General features: G+C 38.7%; 3 protein-coding genes and 2 long non-coding RNA genes across 8 annotated transcripts; 3 read left to right on the forward strand and 2 right to left on the reverse strand.

The window, feature by feature from the left end:
* Nucleotides 1-1,675, forward strand: LOC111802642. Its single transcript, XR_002816276.1, has 3 exons — nt 1-18; nt 227-1,249; nt 1,661-1,675. It is a non-coding gene; the product is annotated as an uncharacterized LOC111802642 (long non-coding RNA).
* Nucleotides 1,676-5,499: 3,824 nt separating this feature from the next.
* On the forward strand, nt 5,500-9,160 carry LOC111802639 (phosphatidylinositol 4-kinase gamma 5-like). Of its 2 annotated transcripts, XM_023687073.1 has the most exons (3): nt 5,513-5,808; nt 5,956-6,122; nt 6,577-9,160. In XM_023687073.1, exon 3 carries the CDS (start codon nt 6,866-6,868, stop codon nt 8,795-8,797), a length of 1,932 nt encoding a protein of 643 aa, XP_023542841.1. In that variant the 5' UTR covers nt 5,513-5,808; nt 5,956-6,122; nt 6,577-6,865; the 3' UTR covers nt 8,798-9,160. The 2 variants fall into 2 exon arrangements, with proteins under 2 accessions (XP_023542840.1, XP_023542841.1); XM_023687072.1 differs by lacking the exon at nt 5,956-6,122 and having other exon boundaries at nt 5,500-5,808.
* Nucleotides 9,161-12,869: 3,709 nt separating this feature from the next.
* On the reverse strand, nt 12,870-14,535 carry LOC111802640 (UDP-glycosyltransferase 89A2-like). The gene has a single exon (XM_023687074.1). It carries the CDS (start codon nt 14,434-14,436, stop codon nt 13,006-13,008), a length of 1,431 nt encoding a protein of 476 aa, XP_023542842.1. The 5' UTR covers nt 14,437-14,535; the 3' UTR covers nt 12,870-13,005.
* Nucleotides 14,536-16,158: 1,623 nt separating this feature from the next.
* Nucleotides 16,159-23,851, forward strand: LOC111802637 (DNA-directed RNA polymerase 1B, mitochondrial-like). 2 transcript variants are annotated; one of them, XM_023687069.1, is made up of 20 exons: nt 16,196-16,969; nt 17,280-17,516; nt 17,661-17,794; nt 17,925-17,991; nt 18,179-18,237; nt 18,450-18,567; nt 18,903-19,016; nt 19,114-19,245; nt 19,326-19,742; nt 19,894-19,944; nt 20,261-20,331; nt 20,805-20,889; nt 20,995-21,147; nt 21,336-21,410; nt 22,269-22,358; nt 22,445-22,492; nt 22,664-22,778; nt 22,896-22,999; nt 23,165-23,395; nt 23,598-23,851. In XM_023687069.1, the coding sequence occupies exons 1-19, from the start codon at nt 16,196-16,198 to the stop codon at nt 23,273-23,275; spliced, it is 2,955 nt and encodes a 984-aa protein (XP_023542837.1). In that variant the 3' UTR covers nt 23,276-23,395; nt 23,598-23,851. The 2 variants fall into 2 exon arrangements, with proteins under 2 accessions (XP_023542836.1, XP_023542837.1); XM_023687068.1 differs by having other exon boundaries at nt 16,159-16,969; nt 23,165-23,851.
* Nucleotides 23,852-24,175: 324 nt separating this feature from the next.
* On the reverse strand, nt 24,176-25,202 carry LOC111802648. Of its 2 annotated transcripts, none has more exons than XR_002816280.1 (3): nt 25,111-25,202; nt 24,860-25,022; nt 24,176-24,546 (listed from the first exon to the last, which is right to left on the reverse strand). It is a non-coding gene; the product is annotated as an uncharacterized LOC111802648 (long non-coding RNA). The 2 variants fall into 2 exon arrangements; XR_002816279.1 differs by having other exon boundaries at nt 24,176-24,555.
* Nucleotides 25,203-25,357: the final 155 nt, after the last annotated feature.

Here is a 25,357-nt window from a genome sequence, read left to right on the forward strand (position 1 = left end):
GCTCCTATTCTGGAGAATGTAAGTATCTCGCCCCATGTGTACTTGATCGGCTAACTTATCCTGGTTATTATTGGCAAAATATATTCCTCTTGAGACAAAATAGAGCACATTGACAGTATTATCCTATAGATACAATCTTTGGATCAATTAGAACAAAGATCTATTTGTCTTCTTCTGTCCTGGAATTTCTTTTAACTTATAAATTGAACGGTTTTTGCCTTTACAGTTACTGAAAAATTTCCAAAAGTCCTTCCCCACTTTAAAGTTTCCGCCCTTACCCGATCGGGGAGACTTCGATCTCAAGGACGTCCTGCAATCTTCCTATTTCTTCAATTAGTGCAGCCTAGATACTTCAGTCGGATGCTCTTTCTCATATGTGCTACACGTCTGTGGCTGACATACAGTCCTGTCTACGACTCTTGAAATCAGACTCTGGAGGCGAGTTTGCTACTTCGAGGTCAGTGCTGTCCAGCTACTTGTACATAACACATTCTCCAACCATTGGTAGTCTAAATCTTGGAACTTGGGAGTTCAATCTGCCATTCACGTATTCAACTTTTACCTTACAAAATAAAGATAGGTTATATTTGGAAGCTACGGAATTTCTACCTTCATTGTACTCTGATCCGGACTTAAGTTCTGACACTGCAATCAATTAGAGGTTCAGCGATGCTGAGAGACATGGCTTTCAAAGTGTGATCAATGAAGTAAGATCTCGGTGTAATCTCCCAAAGATCAGTTGGAGTGTTGCCATTTAGTTTTCATAGGATCATGGCTTAACTTCATGACAAAAGGAAGAATGGGCTGCTGAGAAGAAAGTCGTGGTGCATACTCATACCATAGCGAGGTATTGCAGGTTGTTTCATTCCCAAAAATAAGGAAAAATGAAGAAGATTGTTGTTCTAGAAATACCAGTAAATTTTAGTCTATGCCGATTGTATTCAATTTTTTAAACAAGGCTGACATTGGATGACGACTCTATATAGTACTGGGGATGGCTGGCATTCCCTTGCTCGCAGGTGTACAGAATTTACAGATGAATTTGTTAAATCGATTATGGTTGTTTGGAATTATTCTACTTGCGGATGAACTTAACTTCCTTTTGGAGCTCTTTTTCTTAGTTAGAAACAGAAGGCGATGCAGAAACGAAGTGCCTTCTGAATCCCCACCTGCTACTAAAAATTTCCTTTGTATTCTGAAGCTTTCATGGCCGACTGTCTGATTCAGCTGCTACTATTATACTTCCCTGGTATGCTCATCTCTTATACTTCAGGACTGATTGTTTATGTTCGGTTGAAAATAGAATGTAAAACCGTAAGCTTCCAAGTAGTGGGGGCAACTAGGACGAGTACTCATAAGCAGTGACTTGGTTAGGAGTTCTCTCTCAGCTTAGTTCTTTTTGTTTCGTTTGATAGATGGTCGACAAGTATGATGGTGTCTTAACGATGAATATGCACGTATTTTGTCTTTTATTGGCGAATTTGAAAACCTCAGTAATTGACTTGGGTTACAAGTGTGGTTTTGGTTGTAACGACCCCTTCCTGTTGTGTAACTGGTTATTCCTTACCTCGAGACCAAATTAAGTATTAGGTAGTCAAAACTAACAGGTATACTGTGAGACAATCTATCTTGACGTGTCTTTTTTTTACCGTTTATACAGGAGCAAAAATTCATTGGACAAAAGAAAGAGACATGGAAGTGGCTAAATGCTTGTTTGAATTAAGTTTAAAATAATAATATTATGATAAGTCGATTTTTTATTTAATTTTCTAATAATCTTTCCAATAATAGCTCTTAAAATTGTTGGTAGAATAAGCCCTTAAAATTGTAGTTTGTTAGAAATAATCTTAAGTTTTTTTCTTTCTTTTTAAAAAAATGACGTGTTCTATTAGTGTGACGTGTTTTCTATTAGTGTGACGTGTCGATGCTTGTTTATTTGGCTGAATTGCTTTCTTATTGGCCACGCAAGACGTCTTCTTTGTGTAAAAATGAAAATCCTCCCCGTCAGGAAAAATTTATAAATTAAGTCAAATTCTGACGTGTTCTGTTGCTACTTAGGTCATGCTACTTATTTTTCTTGAACGATTTTCGAGAATGAAAACTATTCCGATAAACCAGCATGATTATCAATAATATTCTCGATAGGTCACATAACATAGAATTGTTTCAAGTCAAACACGCTCTGTTTTAATATTTCTATAATTAAATTATACAAAAAGAAAAATGTATTTTATTGATATAAATAATAAACTTGTCCCGACCATGTGTTACATTTGAAGGTCTACTCTTATTTGGATGTCGTCTTGACCTATTCGTGTAATGGATATATCAATATTTTGATGAAACGTGGGTCTTCCATTCTTGGAAGCTAAGTAAAGTCACATGTTGTATTTCTTGTTCTCAAATTAAATAACATTATATATTTGACGAAAATATTAAAGAATCAAATCTTCACTTTTACATATATTCGACATAACAAAACCCGATGAAACTAAGGTCTTCCATGTTTGGAAACTAAGTCAGTCACAATTTCAAGCAGTCCAAACCAAGAAGAACACGACACCCGAACGTGTCTTGCACGTTCCAGAGCTACATAAAATACACGTAACGTTCAACACGTGGGATGTAACCGAGTAGAGGCTTAATTGAACTTGACCTTGTGAGCAGAAGAGAAATGCTTGGCTGCAGCAACCATGGCGGCCTCTGGTCCAATTGGAGGAGGAGGAGGTGCAGCCATGGCTGCCTCTGGGCTTCCGCCATTAAAGCAGCCAAGCAAGCAATAAATGAAAGACTTAAGAGTTGACCAAATCAAATTCATTTTCTCAGAGAAGGAAAAAGAAAAGGTTTTTTTTTTGTGAAATTGTTGAGAATTTGAGCGTTGTTTCCCCCCATTTTATAGGCACAGGAAATTAGGGTTCTTGATAATCAAGAAAAATATGCCATTTTTTACCCTTTTTTAATATAAAAAAATTAAATTAAAAAGGAATTTTTAATATTTTTTCTTTGCTTCTTGCTCAAGCATGAACACTCTTTTCCATCACTATATATTCAACTCTTCTATATTTGACTTTTCTAAGCCTAATAATCTTAATTTTGACCAATGTTATCACAACATACACAATTTTTTATAATATTTTTTTTGAAACGACAATATCACGAGAAAAGAAGGTGGAATATAAATGAACTTAAACAATCTAACTTAAAGGCTAACGAACAAACATGAACACGACTACCCTAATTCTGGTTTGGTTCCATGGTTGTCATTGTGCTGTCATCGGTGGCTTACTTATGTTTGAAAAACAAGAATAGCAAGTGGTTTGAGTATCTTAGTACGTTATCCTATAGTTAGAATCGAAAAATGCAAACACAAATTCAAATTTCTTTATGTTAGTCAAATATATATTTTAATGAATTAAATTATATAATAAGAATTTAATTTTTAATATTATAAAAAAATAATAAATATTTTGAGTTTTTTTTTTTATTGAAATAAACGAGACAATATTTCATTGGTTTTCTTGAGTTTATTGTTGGTAAAAAAAAAAAAAAAAAAATAATGGCATGTTTTTTAATATCTTTTATACTGGTTTGTCAATTTCAATTTTAATTATTAAAAAATAAATTTATAATATTTAATATATATATATTGTTTTGCTTGCAATAATGGGCCTTGGGCCTTGGGCCTTCCACTTTTCGGCCTGTAGCGATAAAGCCCAATTTCAAGTTCAATAGATTTCTTAAAATTACCTATATACCCATTGTATTTAGTTGTAGTTGAGGTAAATTTGCGAGGATAAAATTGAAATAATAAAATAGAATATTAATATTTTTAATTATATTAAAAACTATTTTTATTCTAAAACTTTAATTTTTATCCATATATTTAAAAAATGGTAATAATTTAGTTTTTGTCCTAAAAAAACAATATTACTCGGATTCATTGAGATTTCTTACCTAAATGGGTAAGATTTACTGTTATTTAAAAAATTATTAAATAATAAATTATAAACAAATAATTACTAAACTAAATATAAAAAATAAAAAAAATAAAACATAATAATTATTTATTTATTTAAACTCAACCTAACTTAAATAAATTTAAATTTAAAATATTAATCATTTTTAGTATTTAAAAAACTAATAAATAGGAATTTAATATATCTAGTCTACATTTATAAAATAGACACTAAAACCATGGGCAGACTCGAGAGTGTACTCTATTAAATTTATTACAATTATTTAATAAAATAATAATAAATAGTACTTTTTAAATTAAAAAAAAAAAGGTATTTATCCAGTCAGCTTTGTGTCTGTGTGTCTGTGTTAACTAATGAAGAAAACTGTGAGCGTGTATGCCGCGGTTTGGAAGAATCAAAAGACACGTGAGAGGATAATGCCTACACGTAGGAAATAAAATTTTGGAATTATTAATGAAATTATCGTGTCTTGAATTGGCAGCATCCTACGCGGAAACGCCACGTGGGATTCTCGTTCATGCGTGGACTCTGACTCAGCTGAACCGTCCCATTCCGGTTCGGAATTAAGGGGGAAAAAGCAAATAAATAAAAAAATAAATCATTTTACGGTCAAATTGGAAGATGATGATAGAATTGACACGTCATTTTCATAACCAGCTGGCATGGCTTAAATAAAACGACTCTTTCTCAATTATGAAAAGGCCAATAAAACAACAATAATAGTAATATAAAATAGTTAAAGTAACACAAAAATACCAATGCACGACAAAATTCATATCAACACAAAACGTTCGAGCCGTGAAAACATAATGCATGCCCATTACTCGTGGTATCTTGGAGTTTATACGTAAGAAACATTATCTTTGTTGGTACGAGGTTTTTTTTTTAAAAACCATAATCAAAGGTACGAGAGTTCGAGCTCAAAATGAACAATATCATACTATGGTGGAGCTACTGATTTTTATTATATCTTCCTTATAATACTCATTGTTTTTTTGTTTGTAAAGTGGATAATATGATTTTAAGATATTATTTTAAATGTAAATGTCAAACAAAAAAATAAAATAATAAAAACAAAATAAAAATTAAGGAGATCAAATATTTTGGAAATGACAAGAAGGGTATATTTATTTAATTAAGGTAAGAAAAAGAAAAGGAAAAAAGGAAAAAAGTACATGGGGGCAATTTGGTAAATTCAATGGTGTTAAAATTGACGGTCAGATTGGGGCAGGAAACTGGGTAGTACAGAGAACTACAGATTCGAAAGGGCAAACCCAAAATAAGAAAACCCGCCCGGTCCGGTCGCTGATGAAACCAGGTGTCCCACAATTCGAGGTGACCTGCCACGTCACTAACGAATCTCTTATCTCCACGTCACCATCCCCTTTCATCGTACGGTCATTAATTCCAGCATCTCTCATCATCAACGGCTCTCCCCATCGCTTCCAGAGTGTTCGAATCTAAAAGGCCAGAGCAAGAGAGTGGGTCGGCATGTAACCAGGGTTAGTTGTTTTAACCTGGCTTCTCTCACTCGAGTTAAAGAGCGTTCACAGAGGACGGATTTCTGAGAGGCAAAACGGAGAATAAAAAGAAGAGAGATAGAGATAGAGGAAACTGTGAGAGAATTTGTATGTGGGTTTTGATTTCTCTCTTCACCTAGCTCGGATGATTCTTTGATCTGCCTGTTTCTTGGATTTGATATTGATTCATCGAAGGCCTCTCATTCTTGTGTTTGCGAAGCTCTGACGGCGCCGGCTCACGGATAGCGTCGATTTGGGTGGGGAATCTGATTACTTAATTTGTTGGATCTTGAAGGATCTATAGAATTCAGGTGAGTTCTTTCTCCGATTTCGAAGTTGTTACTTTGTAATGCTTGTTTTGTTTGTGAGTATGTGTTGAATGAATGATGGTGTTCTATTTGTTCTTTCTTTCTGTTTACTTGTTTCTCATTGTTGAATTTCATTTCTCTGATCTCCAGAACGTCGTATTGAGCTTGGTCTCTTGTGGATCTTCTCTCCTGCCCCGAGGGGAGGGGGAGGGGGGAGGAGGTGCACCTTTCACAGATTTCCTTTAACTGTTGGAATTTGTTCTTGAGGGCGAATGAGGATCTCGTTCCGATCATTTGTTTGCTTACACGATGAAGTGGTTAGAGAAGAGATCCTTTTTCTTCTTCTTCTTCTTCTTCTTCTTCTTCTTTCTCTATCACTGGGAGAATCTGTTTTTGGAGTCTTTGGCTCTGGGCCTTGAAATTTTATCGAGATGTTAAATTTCTATATAGGGAAAACACCGTTTTCCCTTCCTTTTATAAACTCAGAACAACGTGTAAGCTAATCGATGAATGTGTATTTCATCCTATCGGCCTTTTGTAACTATTGATTTTTTTTATCTTACAATGAATTTGGGTTTCCCTGTAGAAAAGGGCCATAAATAATGCATAATTGAGTGTTCTTGGTGTATGCATTCTTTTGTCGAATCTCTAGCCCAGCTCTAGATATGGGGACTCTTATTTGAAAGTCTTCATTGGTTGTTAATTTTGTATCGATTTTATTGTTTCTTCAGGTCAATTGTTAATTTTGATTTCTTTGTTTTACTCCCGCAGATAATCAGGTGCTGTGAGTCTGGAGAAATGGATCTGTAGTTGTAGCTTTCGGCTGCATCTTTTTGTCTGTGGTGTTTTTGGATCTCAGAGCTTTGTTTCTTTGAGAAAGATGGCCGGAATTGATGCTTCTTCTATCAATTAATGATTATTCGGGGTCCTAGACTCTGGTTTCCTTGAACCAGCATTCTGTTTTGAGTTTGCAATTTTCTTGGGAGGGAATTCGTTTCTCTTCCTTGGCCATTTCAGTCGTTGGCTGCAAGCACGTCCTCCTTTTTTTGTTCATTGTTTAATGTCACGGAAGTTGGACAGTCCAGTTCAGACTCAAATGGCAGTTGCAGCACTCAAGAGCCCACTCAGCCGGGATTACCGTGCAAGAAATGGAATGGAAGAAAAGCTACCCGTTGGAAGGAGACAAGTTTTTGTCCAAACTGACACAGGATGTGTACTGGGAATGGAATTAGATCGCAACGACAATGCTCATACGGTGAAAAGGAGATTGCAGATTGCCCTCAATATTCCGACCGAGGAGAGCTCGCTGACATTTGGGGATGTGATTCTAAAGAATGATCTTACTGCCATTCGAAGTGATTCTCCTCTTCTTCTCACGAGAAATCTGATGCATAGAAGCTCGTCTACTCCATGTCTCTCGCCCACTGGGAAGGATCTCCGACTTCGAGACCAGAGTGGACCTATTGAGATATTGGGGCATTCCGAGCGTTTTTCTGGCACGAGACGGTTGGTCAAAGAGATTGTGAAAGCTATTAAGTTGGGTATTGATCCAATTCCTGTTCATAGTGGGCTTGGTGGTGCTTACTACTTTAGGAATGGGAAAGGTGAAAGTGTTGCAATTGTGAAGCCAACTGATGAGGAACCTTTTGCACCAAATAATCCAAAAGGTTTTGTTGGTAAAGCTCTTGGACAGCCAGGATTTAAACGTTCTGTGCGTGTTGGGGAGACCGGATTCAGAGAAGTTGCAGCATATCTTCTTGACTATGAGCATTTTGCAAACGTGCCTCCGACAGCCTTGGTGAAGATCACTCATTCAATCTTTAATGTGAATGATTGGGTGAATGGTAACAAGCCTCACAAGAAGAAGTCAGTCAGTAAAATTGCTTCTTTCCAACAATTCATTCCACATGATTTCGATGCTAGTGATCATGGGACTTCTAGCTTCCCAGTTGCTGCTGTTCATCGTATAGGTATCCTAGATATCAGGATTTTTAATACTGATAGGCATGCTGGGAATCTCTTAGTTCGTAAACTTGATGGAATAGGAAGGTTTGGTCAAGTGGAGCTTATTCCTATAGATCACGGTCTTTGTTTGCCGGAGACTTTAGAAGATCCGTACTTTGAGTGGATCCATTGGCCTCAAGCGTCAATCCCATTTTCAGAGGATGAGCTCAAGTATATTGAAAATCTTAATCCGATCAAAGACTGTGAGATGCTTCGGATGGAGCTCCCCATGATTCGTGATGCTTGCCTTCGGGTTTTGGTACTCTGTACAATTTTTCTGAAGGAAGCTGCTGCTTGTGGTCTCTGTCTTGCTGAGATTGGTGAGATGATGAGCAGGGAATTTCGTAGTGGAGAGGAGGAACCCAGTGAACTTGAGCTAGTCTGTCTTGAGGCTAGGCAGATCATAGCAGAAAGGGAGCTCTGTTCTCCCGTTGATGACTGGGGCAACGATGAATTCCAATTCGACTTAGACTGCGAGGAGCGAGAATTAGATTACAACTCAAGTGTGGCAGCGGATCAGTGTTTGGGCTGGTCTCATTACCAGTTTGGTGGACTTGGAGGCATGCATGGCCGCAATCCACTCTCTAAGTTAGAGGAAAGCATTGAAGAAGAGGGAGAAGATAGTGCTGGGGAGGAGCAAGGAGAAACAGCAACCTTTCCACCTTCTGAACCCATTTCTGCTGTGACAAAGCTTTCCATGTCCCTCAAGAACACCATACTGGGCGATAAGAACCAGAAACACCAGAAGTACCAGGTCTCAAAACCTGAATATGGATATATTACCAACACTTCTGCAGGGCACAGGAGTGCAAATGAGCAGTTTCCTCCAAGTGTCAGCTTTGTGAAGCTCGGTGATATGAACGACGAAGAATGGACACTGTTTCTGGATAAATTTCCAGAGGTGCTCCGTCCAGCATTTGCCAAACGCCAATCTGCAGCGCTCGGGCAGAGGCAGAGGCAGAGGCTTGGTACTTCTTGCCAGTTTTGAGATGATGAGATTCAGTATGTTGCTGTGATAGAGAGCTTTATAGTTTATTAAATAATAGCGCATTAGAATTATCGAAGTGATCGCGACGACTCACTATTAGGATTGGCTTGCATTGTGGGTTTTCATCCTCGACATCGAGCTACTCATAGTTGGAGCTCAGTAAGAGGAGCTTGCTGTATATATTCTTCTCATCAGCTAAGTGATAGTCTTGCTGGTAGAATTGTTTGTATTCCTTGGTATTTCTCTCCTACCCTTTCTTCCCCTTTGACTTGTGAACTTGTTTGATAAATAATTTGTATGCAACTTGAAACCCTCAAAAAGGTGCAATGTAAATAGGTACTCTATGTTCTATACCTGCCTTAACTTGATTCTTTTATTCTTTTTCCTTCTTCAGCCATACGCGATGTGCCAGTATGATATCATTCTTCTTTTGTTGTTGACTCCATGTTCTTGCTGATTTCATGATTCTATCTATTTGGAGAATAATTTGGTTATCTTAAGGTGAAACTTTCTGTAAGTTCAAATGCTGTTCTTCATAGTTGATGACCACCTTAGGACTTTTTTGGTTGTATTGCCTCTGTTTTCCTTTCAATACAGGTGGCTGCCGTCCATAGATTGATTATTTTTTGCTCTCTTTCGTGCCGTCATGTCTGTGTCTCTCTTTTCTTTTTAATAATGCTTCACTAGTCATTGAACTTGTATAATTTGACAAAGGACAGCAGTAATGTTTTCTTTTGTATTAGCTATTGGGGAAATGATTGAAGCCATTCTTTACTACATAAAAAGAACAAACAAAGAAGGATCGCGATAATTAGTAAAGAAATATCATCGATCGTTTGGACCCCATGGATGAATTATTAGATTCCATGAAATATATCTAAGCTTTTGAACTGTTCTTCCGTTCTTTAAGACTTTATCTCATCATCGATCCTATCGGATCATAGTCTCTTTTTCGATTTTTGGAAGACTGAGATAATGACTTGAAGTTGAATGCTGTTAGTTGATTTGTGTGTGGTGAAAAGCTTGCTCTGTTGTTGTTGGAATTTCCCTTTTTTGATCAGGTTGAAGTTTGGTGCGCATACACAATTCAGGAGTCACCATAGCTTGGATTAGCATGAAACTAATCAAGAAGTTAGGTTGAAAAATGGTGGAAGGGAAAGAAAAAGTGCGCATAGAGATTGTAACAGGTGAAAGAAGGGATGAGGTGGAGCCAGATTTTGTGATTTGACCTGTTTTGTTTTTCTTGGTAGGCTGTCTATTTGGTGGGGGTCCTGTTTTGTTCTTTGAATGGTTTGTAATCCAAGCTAAAATGATTCATAAAATAGGGAAGGAAAAGGATAGAGACAACTGTGGGGCTCGGAACCTGTTTTCCTCGGTCACAAGTTTTACGCAGGGGAATTATGTGGTGAGATCGGAGAGTGGAATGAAATATTATTTGTCAACGTGTGTAAATCTCTCCCTTAGATGCAGTTTAAAAATTGTGAGGTTGGCGGCGATACGTAAAGGGCCAAAACGGACAATATTAGCTAGCAATGAATTTGGGCTTTGAACCTGTTTTCCTTGGTCACAAGTCTTAAGCAGTCTCATACAACAGAAAATTTGAAGTCCTCGCTCCAATTCGGGGGAATTATGTGGTGAGATTATTGGTATGTGGTGAGATTATTGGTTAGAGAGGGGAATGAAATATTATTTACTAGCGTGTGGAAATCTCTCCCTAACAGATACAGTTTAAAAATCGTGAGTTTAACAGCGATATGTAAAGGGCCAAAGTGGACAATATCAGCTAGCGGTGGACTTGGACTGTTATAAATGGTATTAGAGCCAATCATCACACAGTGTGTCAGCGTGGACGCTGGCCCCGAAGGGGGAAGTGGACTGTTACAAATGGTATTAAAGTCAGTTATTAGATAGTGTGCCAGCGAGTATGCTAGCCCCAAAGGGGGTGGACTGTTATAAATGGTATCAAAGTCAGTCATCAGATAGTGTGCTAGCGAGGACGCTAGCCCGGAAGGGGGTGGATTGTGAAATCCATATTGGTTGGAGAGAGGAACAAATTATTTTTTTATAAGGGTGTGAAAACCTCTCTAGCAGACGCGTTCTAAAAATCGTGAGGCTGACGGCAATACGTAACGAATTAGAGTGAACAATATCTACTAGTAGTGGGCTCAACTATTACACATGTATAGAAAGAAACGAGAATATATTGGTCCCAACACAATTTGAAAGATTTTTAGAGGAATCATTCGAGCACGGTGACTTAGATAAAGTGGGAACAAAGTGTAAGGAATCTCAAATCTTGGTAGGAAATCTTCCAGTATAATATGATAACACGATTTATTAATCTACACTTCATCATATTCTTTTGAGTAAGATAAGAATCTTTTGAATAAGATAAGAACTCGAACCATCTCGAACGATAGCCCAAATGTAATTGATTAAAGGGCTACTGATATGACCTCTTGAAACAGTAGAAATACATATTATAGTTGAAACAGATCTATTTCTAACTCAACAGAAATAGTGATATGAACCTAGAGACATCAATCATACAATATATTTCAATTCATGACACATGGAAGAAAAATGAAGTTTCATGTTATAAATTTTGGGTGGATTACAATGGAGAGTTATTATATTTCATTAATGTATTTTAAGACTTTTTATTTACTCTAGGTTACAATGGTTAATTATGACAGTATGAATGTTACCACTCTTGAAATGGCTATAATAGTTTCATTTTGAGGCAAGCCAGGTATGCTGTATTTGTAAGTAGACTTAGAATAGTTTCATTTTGAGGCAAGCCAGGTATGCTGTATTTGTAAGTAGACTTAGAAAATATAATAAAAGAAGCATTTGTGCTTTTCTTTAGCCCATGACTAAGTTTCTTTGCAATTCTATGTAGTTTAGATTGCATGTAGAATCATTCAAGCTCGACATCAATCTTGCTTGTAGAGTGATTCGAATCTCAATCAAGTATTCTTGTCTTGAGGTATTTAATCAACAAGAATCATTCAAGCTAGACATGATCGATTTTGCTTGTGGAGTGATTCGAATCTCAAACAATGTTCTTGCCTTGAGATATTCGATTAACAAGGTAATCCGAATCTTACTCTCCATGGAGTGATTTCCACATATCAAATAGGGTCATTGGACTTGATTCTCAGCCAATTTAGAGCAAGTTCAGAGTCCGATCATGAAACTCAATCGACAAAAGGCATTTGTCGACATTTCTCAAGGCATTTGGCCAACTTGATTCTCAGCCAACCATGCCGAAAACAATCGACAAGATGATCAATCGTCCACCCTGCAACTTGCATGAATGAATAGAGAATCACTAGCCCGACAAACCGAAAATCGCGCTTCACCATGTCCTTGCTAAAAGTTTCTGCCTTGGGAGTTCTAAGGGGAACATTTCTTGGATATCTAAATCGGTTCATTATTGGTTTAAAGTTCATATAGCTCCATATATATCCACCAAAAGCCTCCCTATGATCAACGAGAAGTGTTTATATATTTACTATGAGGTTGATGTTTAAGTTTCTGTAACAATCCAAGCCCACCATTAGTAGATATTGTCCGTTTTGTTCTCCTCTCCAACCGATGTAGGATTTCACAATACACCCCCTTAGGAGTCCAGTGTCCTAGCTGGCACACCATTCGATTCCTGTCTCTGATACCATTTGTAACAGCTCAAGCCCACCACTAGTAAAATATTGTCCGATTTGGCCCGTTACGTATGGTGTCTTGGCTTCTTTATACTCAAAACTTCCTGCCTTCTTACATCCCGTCTCGCTTGAGATTACCCTAGCGTGCACTAGGATTCATGATACACTTGTAATGCATATGGAGATAACTCACTAGTGACAAGAGATAAGGTCAACATAGTAGATGTCGTCAGCCTCACAGTTTTAAAACGCGTCTATTAGGGGGAGAAGTTTCTACATCTTTACAAGGAATGTTTCGTTCTCCTCTTCCATCAATACGAGATCTCACACGGGAAATGTTTGATCTTCCCCCTTCTTTCATGAGATGGAAGTGAAAGCTGTTGTACCAACTCATGCAACTTACACAGTACTGATTCAAAGGACTCTGCTTTAGAATAGGATGCCTGAATCCCTCCAGTTCATACACTATAAGCATACAAACAACATACACTGATACAATGCTCTGGTTTCTATGGAGGATCGAAATATTACTCACAAAAGTAACTAGAAATTCCGACAAGGAAGCTGCTTCAGCTTGTCGACAAAGCCTCGCATGTCCTTCCAGGAGCTTCCATTACTCCTTACAGAGTCCACCGCCGCTCTCTTGAGCGCTCCTGCCTTCATTTTCTCCGGACAGTCTCCGCTCAAAGACATAGCGATCACTTTCCCCAACTCATCAGAATCAGGCACCGAGTTCGCCCCCTCACACACGCGCACCGCCACCCCCATGTCGTCCACCAATAGCTTAGCGTTCACGAACTGGTCCGCCTCCATCGGCCAACCCAATATCAGCACCCCCGCCGTTACGCTTTCAAGCACCGAATTCCACCCGCAGTGACTCAAAAACCCCCCGACCGCTCGGTGGTTCAATATCGCCACTTGTGGAACCCATTCCTTCACCACAATTCCCCGATCCGACACCCGATCTTCGAACCCAATTGGTATTTCATTACACCCACCAACTGTTTGATTAAATGTCTTAACCACCCACACGAATCGAGCGCCGCTTCTCTCAAGCCCGGAAGCCAGTGCCTCCATTTGCTGCTGATTCAGCTGCTTTTGACTCCCGAAACAAACGTAAAGCACCGAACTATCAGCGCAGCCATCGAGCCATGTGAGTACCTCCGAGGTCGAATCACGAATTGAGCTACGCCCATCGGCTGCGCCGATGAGATTTAGCGGTCCGATTCCAAACACACGCCCTTCGCCATTCAAATCCCTGAAGTGCTCCAAGAACTCACCCTCCAATGTCTCGAAGGAATTGAAGACGCTAACCCAGCATGATGTATTAGCCAACGCGTCGTCCCTTAATAAATCCCAATCCGGGTTCGAATCCTGGTACCGCTTGATTAACGACGGTAAATGGTCCTTTTTGAAGGAGGGGGAATTGGGGATTTCGTTGAAATGGAAGACAGGGGAAGAACGGAAAAGGTCGGTTTTAATGTGGAGCCAAGAGTAGTGAAGAACATTGACGAGGAATGCGCCGCAGGAGTAGTAAACGATCCTGGGGATTTGAAGGTGGTCGGCGAGGTGTTGGGTCCAGCCGAGGAAGGAATCGGAAATGATGGCGGCGGGAGGGGCGGGGTGGGAGTTGAACCAGTGGACGATCGGGTCGTGGAGTTGGCGGAGGGCGACCATGATGGGGAAGTTGCCGTGGTTGCCGATTTGGCTGACGTGTTCGGCACCGGCGGGGAGATTGGGGTGCGCCGGGAAGGGAAGGACGAGAGTGTGAATTGAAGGGTGGGCTTGAAGAAGGGGCTGAAGGAGGGGGAGGTTTTTGGGGGTAATCAAGACGGTGATGGTGAAGCCGCCATGGGAGGCTAAATAATGAGTGAGATCGAGGAGTGAGATCATGTGGCCTTGAGCTGGGTATGGAAAAACCAGAAGGTGGGGAGTGGTGGTCGACGGCGGCGGCGGAGGCGGTGAAGACGACATCTTTTCAACGGCGGCGAAATGAGGAAGACGAAGACCAATTCTCAGAAGTGCCTCCAATTTTAGTGGACCTGGTTTTTCTTCCACTCAAAATACTTTTTTTTTTCTGTAAAAATAAAAAAATAATAAATTGTTGAAAAGTATTTTATTTAAAAAATATATTTATTAAATTATAAAAGTAAAATTGGCACTATTGACCTTTTAATTCTTTTTTAAGGGTTTAACGTGTTTTAAAATTGCGAGGTTGACGACGATACATAACGGACTTTAGCAGACAATATTTATTAGCTGTGGGTTTGGTAGCGTTGGTGCTAGCAAAAACGCTTTGACACAAAAGATGCGTTCTAAAATCTTGAGACTGACATGATACATAATGGGTCAAAACAAATGACATCTATTAGTGGTGAGTTTGAGCAGTGTTTGTGCCAGCAAGAACGCTAAGAAGCATGCCTTATCTAATGACTTGTTTTTTCCCTCTTCCTCCTCTCCTCTACCTCCGCTACAACGGGCACGTTGACCCTCCAACATCCCCTTCAATGCCACTTATACCTCATCAAGATCCCATTCTCGGTTGAGGATTATTGGGAGTGAGTTCCACATTCATTAATTTAGTGGAAGATCATGGGTTTATAAGTGAGGAATTCTATCTCCATTGGTATGAGACATTTTGGGGAAGCCCAAAGCAAAGGCATGAGAGCTTATGCTCAAAGTGGACAATATCATACCATTATGGAGAGTCGTGATTCCTAACATGGTATCAGAGCCATGCCCTAAACTTAACCATGTCAATAGAATCCTCAAATATCGAACAAAGAATTGAGAGACTCGAAGGTGTAGTCAAAAGTGACTAAAGTGTCAAATAAAGGGTGTACTTTGTTCAAGGGCTTCAGAGAAAGGAGTCGAGCCTCGATTAAGGGGAGTCTATTCAAGAGCTCCATAAGCCTCAGGGGAGGCTTATAGTGTACTTTGTTCGAGAGGAGGAGCCTCGATTAAGGGAGGCTATTCGAGAGCTACATAAGCCTCATGGGAGGCTTATGGTGTACTTTGTTCGAGGGGAGGATTGTTGAGGATTATTGGGTGTGTCCAAGTTGTGTAATTACATTATACATTAATGTTTATTCCGAAATTTGGGCCGAATATTCGTCGATCAATGGTGCGTAAAAAAAAACCGAGTAAGCCCATTAGGCCCAATAAGAGAACAAGCGGGCTAACATTGTGCGGTGACCCAACGGGTCGGGTTTTGACCTGGNGTGTACTTTGTTCGAGGGGAGGATTGTTGAGGATTATTGGGTGTGTCCAAGTTGTGTAATTACATTATACATTAATGTTTATTCCGAAATTTGGGCCGAATATTCGTCGATCAATGGTGCGTAAAAAAAAACCGAGTAAGCCCATTAGGCCCAATAAGAGAACAAGCGGGCTAACATTGTGCGGTGACCCAACGGGTCGGGTTTTGACCTGGTTGAAGAATGGGTGAAGGAATAAATGTTGGAGAAAACGTAGGTTTTAGGAGGGTTTAATGGCCGCCGCTGTGGTTCTCTTCTCCGTTCTCCCACCATTTTGAGATCTCTACCTTCATCTCTCATCCTTCCCGCGTTTGAATTCTTTTTTTTTTCAAGTTTGTGTTCTTAGTTTCTCACTGCCATTTCGGAGAAACTGCATATTCCGACTATCAGTTCTTCGCATTTTCCATCTCCTTCAGCTGCGTTTTGAATTGCTTGAACTTGTTGTTGTGGGAATTCGGAATCCCTACTACCAGAGAATGTGGAGAAACATTGTCAAAAGAGCTGCTTCAAGGAGGGATACGTTCTTCTCCAGAAAAGTTATTGAAGACTCTATCTCTGTTGAGGAAATTAGATCCTCCAGGACACTTGGAAGCTTGAAATCATGTTGCCTGTTAGAGGGCTCTCGTGGAATCAGCTTTTTCCATTCCCGTGAAGTTGGGTTTGCGAAATCCAATTTCGCACATTCAAGCGAGCCCGTAGCTTTTTATGGGGTTCTAAACCATGCCAAAGGCTACGCAACTGCTGCGGAGGCTGCGATTTCCGAGGAGGACTTATCAGGGTCGGAAGAAATTCAGGAATTGATGGAGGAACTAAGCAAACAAGATAAGGTGGAGTCTCACTTTAAGCAGCCTAAGAAAATGGTGGATGGAATGAGGGTAGGTAAGTACAATATTCTACGGAAGAGACAGATAAAGATGGAGACGGAGGCTTGGGAAGAGGCTGCCAGAGAGTATCAAGAGCTATTAACGGATATGTGTGAGCAGAAGTTGGCGCCCAATTTACCTTACATAAAGTCTTTATTCCTTGGTTGGTTTGAACCCTTGCGTGATGCAATTGCTGCAGACCAGGAGTTTTGCAAGAAGAAGAGTAGAGTGTCTCATGCTCCTTATTTTGATCTTCTGCCGGCGGATATGATGGCTGTGATTACAATGCATAAGTTAATGGGGTTGTTGATGACTAACAGTGGAGGAAACAGTAGTGTCAGGGTAGTCCAAGCTGCTTGTCAGATAGGAGAAGCCATTGAACACGAGGTTGGTTAGTTTCAAATTCTTTTACTTTATTGTCTAAAATTTTGCATTTGTTTTAGATTTCCCATTGATATGAAGTTCGCTAGGTATCAAAGTAAAAAACCAGTCATGGTTTTCTTTCCAATATTGAGAGCTATCGATCATATAGCAAGGTTTCTTACCTCATTCTGTCAGTTTTTCTTTCTCTTATTTAGATATGTGATATATTTGTTCTTGTTTGGCAATGAACATCTGAACTCTGATTGACATTTTTAACAAAAGTGTTGAAGTAATTGAAATATTTGTTTGGACAATTTTCTTTTCTACGAAATAGGTTAGAATACACAAGTTCTTTGAGAATATGAAGAAGAAGAAGAGGAACAGTAATGAAAAAACTACTGAAGGAGACACTGAACCTGTGGTCGAAGACCAGGAGAAAGTGGCCAAAGAACAAGACAAATTGAGGAAAAAAGTCACCAACCTGATGAAAAAACAGAAGTTGCGGCAAGTTAGGATGATAGTCAAGGAACACGACCATTTAAAGCCTTGGGGCCAGGATGCGCATGTGAAGGTTTCTGTTTTTAATTTTTTGCCCATAGTCTCAATGTGAAGTAATGCGTAAATTCTGGTGTACTTGCTGTGAGCTACTGTAGATGTTGATGTACACATATTAACAGCGAGAAATTGTTTAATTCTGGTTTCTATTGCCTTCCAGGTTGGTTGTCGTTTGATTCAGCTATTGATTGAAACAGCGTATATTCAACCTCCAATGGATCAGTTAGGAGGGGGTCCTCCTGATATTCGTCCCGCATTTGTCCATACTCTTAAAACCATCACAAAAGAAGCACAGTTAATGAGCCTTCTGCTCTCGTTGTTTATTTTTCATATTTATCTCACTTCAATTTTTCTACATATTCTTTCTATGTCTGATCTGTATTACTACTACTACTAATTATTACCATTTTGTTTCTTCCCGCAGAAAGACTAGCAGAAGATATGGTGTTATTGAATGCGATCCACTTGTTCGCAGAGGCCTGGAGAAAACTGTAAGTAAAATCATACATTGTGGGCTGTTCCGTACTCGGTGTGAATTTGGTTGCTTTTCTATAAATAGTTTGTAGACATTATTTTTGCTGTATGATTATGCAACTCTGTAGTTCTGCAAGGTTCTCTCTCTCTCAAAATTACTCAGTTTATGTCTTGGATTAGTGATTGTCTTCAGTTTTGTCTCAGGCAAGACACATGGTCATACCATATATGCCTATGCTGGTGCCTCCCCTTAATTGGACAGGGTAGGTTACTCTATATTTTAATCTATTTCAATAAATTCTAATAGTTTCCATACTATTCAGAGATTGAAAACCTAGTTTCATGTAACGATATTTACTGGTTCATTTGTTGAAGAGAATATATATCTGAATGATGCGTATTCTCTGAAGCTTAAGTTTCATTTGTGCTGTATGCTTGTTATGTTTGGTGTTTGATGTCTGCTATTCATGTGTAGGTATGATAAAGGAGCACACTTATTCCTACCATCATATGTTATGCGAATACATGGGGCAAAGCAGCAACGTGAAGCAGTTAAAAGGGTTCCAAAGAAACAACTAGAGCCTGTTTTTGAGGTTTGAGAGTTCTGATGATTGTTTCCTAGTTTAATGATTTACATACACACCTTTGGTTTTGCCTGACCTCTTCCTCCATTCCCATATACCATGTTGAAAAATTAATATCACTGGACTCTAGAGACGATCATAAGATATTAGGACTCTGGTACTTCCTCTTTGTCGAAGAAGGTTTTTGATTTGACTATATGTTTCATGGGCTTTGTCTTTGAAGTTGCGATACCATCTTAGAAGGAACTCCTAAGATTTTCCCATAGAAAAAATCATCTTGCAGTTTCTTTTTGAACTTCAGTTACTAAAGAATTCGTAATATATGATAATTTTTGCATTTTTAGGCACTTGATACTCTTGGAAGAACCAAGTGGAGGGTGAACAAAAGAGTCCTTAGCATTATTGACAGGATATGGACCAGTGGTGGTCGTCTTGCTGATTTGGTTGACCGTGAAGATGTATGTTACAGAAGAAGAATGCTAGTTGGTCCTATTTGCATGTTTTCCTATCTTATGAAATTTATTTTTTTTGTAACTTTAACTTCAATTTTTACAGGTTCCTCTACCAGAGGAGCCAACTGTGGAAGATGAAGCAGAAATTCGAAAATGGAAGTGGAAACTCAAGGCTGCAAAAAAAGAGAATAGTGAGAGGCATTCACAGCGGTGTGACATTGAGCTTAAGCTTGCAGTAAGAACTTATTGAATGAATAGAATTTAAATTTGAATACTCTTGTCAAATACATTTGAATTTACTTTTATTGTGAGCAGGTGGCCAGGAAAATGAAAGAAGAGGAGGGCTTTTACTATCCTCACAACTTAGATTTTCGAGGTCGTGCATACCCAATGCATCCACATTTGAATCATCTTGGTTCTGATATGTGTCGAGGAATTCTAGAATTTGCGGAGGGACGGCCACTTGGCGAGTCAGGGTTACGCTGGTTGAAGATACATTTGGCAAATCTATACGCTGGTGGTGTGGACAAGTTATCTTACAAGGATCGAATATCATTTACTGAGAATCATTTGGATGAGATTTTTGATTCGGCAGACAGGCCTCTAGAAGGAAATCGTTGGTGGTTGGGCGCAGAGGATCCTTTTCAGTGCTTGGCAGTGTGTATTAATCTCTCAGAGGCTTTAAGAAGTCCATCGCCGGAAACAACTCTTTCCCATATGCCTGTACACCAGGTACTACTTACATTATTCTTGCAATTCGTCCCCAAATTATGGATGCCATTTTTGTTCTCTGCAACTTTATCCCTTTCGAAACCATAATCATATTGCTATTCTGCAGTATATATCTTTGTTTATCCTTATTTATTTCCCCATGATTTGGCAGGATGGTTCCTGCAATGGCTTGCAACACTATGCAGCTCTCGGGAGGGACAAGGTACTTTTAATTTCTCTAGTTAGATAAGATTAAGATACAAAGTCAGCTGAGAAGTGAAGCTACTTCCATTTTTACTTGGCTATTTCTTATTCTGCGTGTTCGGGGATTGAAAATACCTCAATGCTTGCTTATTCGAAGCTAAAAGCACCTGAATTTAAATAATGCTTCTTGTACTACACATACGAAGAACTTTAAAAATATTTCTTTTAACTATCTCTATTTTTAGGAACTCCTTAATTTTTACAAAAAAAGTCTTCTTTGAGATGACACGGTCTGTTTCTTAATTAGCATTTAATATTGTGTCATTTTTCTTCAGTTGGGAGCAGCGGCAGTCAACCTTGTAGCAGGAGATAAGCCCGCAGATGTGTACTCAGGAATTGCTGCCAGGTTACTGCATCTCTTGTTTGCATGTTTGATTGTAGGGAGGATTATTTAAGTGTTCCTCATTTTTTTTTTAATGTTTTTTTAAAATTGCTCTTTGGTGTTTTTTACATATGAAAGTTGAGTCTTAATAACCCGGCAGGCGTCAATGCCATGTTTGTTTGAATAAGCTGAAAAGTATTTTGAAGCCTGGTCATTATGATAAGGGAGCTAATATATGCTTTCCATGAACTATAGAAATCGAAAGTATGCTCAATGCAAGTGATATTTTTTAGATAAAATTTAAGTGACTCTGCTCTCTGCATTCAACTTTGGAAGCTTCGTTTACCAACTAGTATGAAAGGAAAAATACCTATTTAGACAGTATTCTCCATGCTTTCGGTATAAAAGTTTGCAAATGACTTGTGTTTTAGAGCATATTTTTGGCGTTCGGAGGGGATCTAGTTTCTTTTTTTATTTGTATATTTTTCTGGGTGCAGAGTTCTTGACATAATACGAAGTGATGCAGAGAAAGATCCTGCAACTAATCCAAATGCGTTGCATGCTAGACTTTTAATCAATCAGGTCTGGTTACTAATAATTCTATGAGAATAATTTTTTTTAGAACTGTTTCTAATAGCTGCTTGTATGTTTTTCCTCTAATGGATTCATATTTGTGACTGCAATTAGGTGGATCGTAAACTGGTGAAACAAACAGTCATGACATCCGTGTATGGTGTCACGTATATGGGTGCACGGGATCAGATTAAGAAAAGGTTGAAAGAACGAGCATCCATTGCTGATGATTCACAATTATTTGCAGCTTCTTGCTATGCAGCTAGAGTGAGTCAATAAACTGCCATTTGCTTGTGAGAAAAATGTAGCACATTTATGCCTATTTGCATGCATATTATAGTTTTGTTTCTTTTTTTTACACAACTTTTTCTTTTATATTTACAAGAAAAATGTGTTACTACAATTATTATTATTTTGAAATGAACGTTCTGCTGATTCGAAGACTTATCGTGCAGACTACCTTGACTGCCTTGGGGGAAATGTTTGAAGCAGCAAGAAGTATCATGAGCTGGCTTGGTGAATGTGCAAAGGTGCGGTCCTTAATTGTTGATATTGTCATTATTTTGGTTATTTTGATAAAGTTCGTAGTATCACTAGCTTGAAGTGGGAATTCTTCGATAGTTCCCCTCCTCTTGTAAATTGTGTTCCTTCCTAAAAAGAAAGGACTTTTCATTGATTGGTGAAACCTTCACGCTGAAGCCGTCATAAACATGCACCCACATGGGACTTACAGAGTCTTTACTAACCCACTTTTTTCAACATCATTTACATTACTTAGGCTCATTTGGTTTTCTCCAGCCATAAGTGAACTGGATAGTCTTCCCATCAGATCTTACCAGCTTCAAAAATAGATGTTTAGGAGAAAACTGCCTTAATGCATCGACCTTCCATCTTCACTCGATAAATCTCCCAACTCCTCAGTTTCCTATCCTACTAAATTTCTTCCAGTCAAGATTTTCCTCTATTTCGTTTCAATTTCTCACGTACCCCCTACCACGACATAGAGCCACAACGTGGAGATTGAGAAATTTTAACATCAATGGTTGGGCGACCAGCCATATTTCCTAGAATCTCACCCTTTACCCAAACCCTTATTGAGCTTAATATTGTCTTCGATCAAAGATCTTAATTTTGAAATACAACTACAAGGGTTGTGATCTCGTACATATATTTCTTCAATTTTCAGACTCATCTTCCCTCTTCTTACCGTAGGTAATTCAAATAATTTGATTTTATAACATCTTGAGGAGTGGGTTATTTTAGCAATGTTACGTTTCTTATCTTAGTTAAGTATAGATATCTGATATTATGTGCATTTCAGCAAGCGTTCCTCTGCCTTTGTGTCACTCGACTAAGGTGTAGCTTTTCACACATTTAATTTTCAACAGGTAATAGCTTCAGAAAATCAGCCAGTTCGATGGACAACTCCTCTTGGTCTGCCAGTGGTACAACCTTACCGGCAACTAGGAAGACATTTTGTAAAGTTCTAATAAATTTGTGAAATTTAAGCTAACAATGATTTGGACTTCTCCAACAAACTGAAACTGTAATTGACTTATTGCAGATCAAGACTTCCTTGCAAATGTTGACTCTACAACGAGAAACTGACAAGGTAAAGCCAACCAAATCAGGAATTATTGAGTAGACTCGATGTGTTTAAAAACCTTTTGAAATTGAGACGCTTCAAGTTTATTAACTCTCTTGAGAAGGGTCACTTATGCAGTAGTGCAATTCATTGGTTGCATATGTTTACTAGCCGGATAATTCCTATTATTTTCTGTAGGTCATGGCTAAGCGTCAGAAAACAGCTTTTCCTCCAAATTTTGTACACTCCCTTGATGGTTCTCATATGATGATGACTGCTGTCGCCTGCAGAAGGGCAGGCCTTAACTTTGCAGGTTCACTTCATTTTTCTTTTACTTCTCTATTGATTGGGTCCTTTATCTCAGTGAACTTATGTGAATTCTTAAGTGTTCAATCGTGGCCATATCTCTTCTTACCATGTTTGATTACAGGTGTCCATGATTCATATTGGACCCATGCATGCGATGTTGACGTAATGAACAGGCTACTAAGGGAGAAATTTGTTGAGCTATACGAGGCTCCTATTCTGGAGAATGTAAGTATCTCGCCCCATGTGTACTTGATCGGTTAACTTATCCTGGTTATTAGAGGCAAAATAGAACACATTGACTGTACTATCCTGTAGCTACAAAGATCTAGTTGTCTTCTTCTGTCCTGGAATTTCTTTTACTTACAAATTGAACGGTTTTTGCCTTCACAGTTACTGGAAAATTTCCAAAAGTCCTTCCCCACTTTAAAGTTTCCGCCCTTACCCGATCGGGGAGACTTTGATCTCAAGGATGTCCTGCAATCTTCCTATTTCTTCAATTAGTGCAGCCTAGATACTTCAGTCGGATGCTCTTTCTCATATGTGCTACACGTCTGTGGCTGGCATACAGTCCTGTCTACGACTCTTGAAATCAGACTCTGGAGGCAAGTTTGCTTCTTCGAGGTCAGAGCTGTCCAGCTACTTGTACATAACATATTCTCCAACCATTGGTAGTCTAAATCTTAGAACCTGGAAGTTCAATCTGCCATTCACGTATTCAACTTTTACCTTACAAAATAAAGATAGGTTATATTTGGGAGCTACGGAATTTCTACCTTCATTGTACTCTGATCCAGACTTAAGTTCTGACACTGCAACCAATTAGAGGTTCAGCGATGCTGAGAGACATGGCTTTCAAAGTGTGATCAATGAAGTAAGATCTCGGAGTAATCTCCCAAAGATCAGCTGGAGTTTTGCCATGTAGTTATAACTGTAATCAAATTTTTTTGATTATTACATATTATGTGTAAAGTTGAAGGAAAGTATTGGTAGCGAGGTCTGTTTTGTTTCTTCGCTTTAAACTTGTTGATTATTCACTATTTCAAGGAAGAAACAAAATATTCACTTTTGTTAGGGGTCTCAAGTTTGGGGCAGAGGAGAGGCCATGTGCCATACCTTCTCTTTTAACTTTTGTCCTTTCTAGATTGTATTACAAGAAGATGATTGGGTCCAAGAAGTTTCAATGGTGTCTCCTACCTAAAAGCTAATCAAATGCATAAGTTGTCCCTTTGACTTGAAATTATAATATGAACCTGATTAAAAAGAATAAAATTTTCTTCCATACCATGTAACTTTTCAGGTTTTCAAATTTTAGGGTTGGTTTTGTAAACATAATTCATCTGTTATCACTCGTGTCCTATGATTTGGAGTTTTTTGAGAAATGACTAAGACAGGAGGAGTTTTGTAGAAAATATAGCACCTTTCTCGGATTAGAATCAATGACTTGTGCCTATTTATTAGGGCATTTAAAGGTCGAGAATTATAAAAGTAATGGTGAGTGCAAGAATTCAAGAAGTAATGGTGAGTGCAAGAATTCAAGGTGTTTTTCGTTTTGCAGCAGATCATGCGACAGAATCCCATAAAAAAAGAGGGCCTACACTTCCTGTTGGACATGTGCATCAAGGCTGACCCAGATTAGTTGCTCATCTAGATGGTTGAGTTTCCCATTATTTGGCTGCTTACCATAACCTGCCTTGACTTGAAACTTGAAGCACGTTGAAGGCTGAAGAACTTTCTGTAGATGATAAGAATCCATGGCATGGAAATCCCTGAATCTGCAATGACTTTAAAGAAACGAACCTTGTTCTGAGAGAACACCATGAACAAATCTCCAGAAAACTACACTGATCTCTAACCACATTCAATCTACCAATAGGAAAACAGAATCATGGGACTCAATTATTAATTCAACTGTCATTTTCTTAATTGGGTGATCTTCTAGTAAAGAAACATTATAAATCTCAATTTACTCTATTCAATCTGCCGCTGGATCTGACCCAGTCTTCTTTTCTAACACTTTAGTCTTCCCTATCAGTTTTTCAACCAACAATATAAAATCATTTACATAAAGGAACTAAATCCACTAACCTTCACGTTAAGATATCGTCTTTTTTCACCTTCAAACTTTCCCTTTCTCCCCTTGAGCTCGAAACCCAGATGGAGGACGGACAGAAACCAATTCGTGTAGGTCTCCATGAAGAAAGGCCTTTTTGACATCGAGCTAATGTTGTCTCCAAGATCTATGCTGCAACTGACAGAATGACTCGTATAAATTTTTTTTGAGTTTGGCCACTAGAGAAAACATCTCGAGATAATCATGCTATAGGTTTGTCTGATACCTTTTGCCACAAGACGAGTCCTCTCGATAGAGCCATCAGCTTTGTGTTTCAGGTATATGCCCACAGCCAACCGTATGTTTACTCGATCGAAGGCAATATAAGTGCCAATTTGGGAATTTGATTCAATAAAAGTACCTGCGAGCTGGTCTGCAATGGTAATCATTGAGCAAGTAGCAGCTTCAAGTTAACAGGATCTACAGTGATTTGGGATGATATCAACAAGCTTGAATCAAGGTATCTCAGACTT

The sequence above is a fragment of the Cucurbita pepo genome, chromosome LG09 (genome assembly GCF_002806865.2).
Source record: "Cucurbita pepo subsp. pepo cultivar mu-cu-16 chromosome LG09, ASM280686v2, whole genome shotgun sequence".
Lineage (NCBI taxonomy): Eukaryota > Viridiplantae > Streptophyta > Magnoliopsida > Cucurbitales > Cucurbitaceae > Cucurbita > Cucurbita pepo.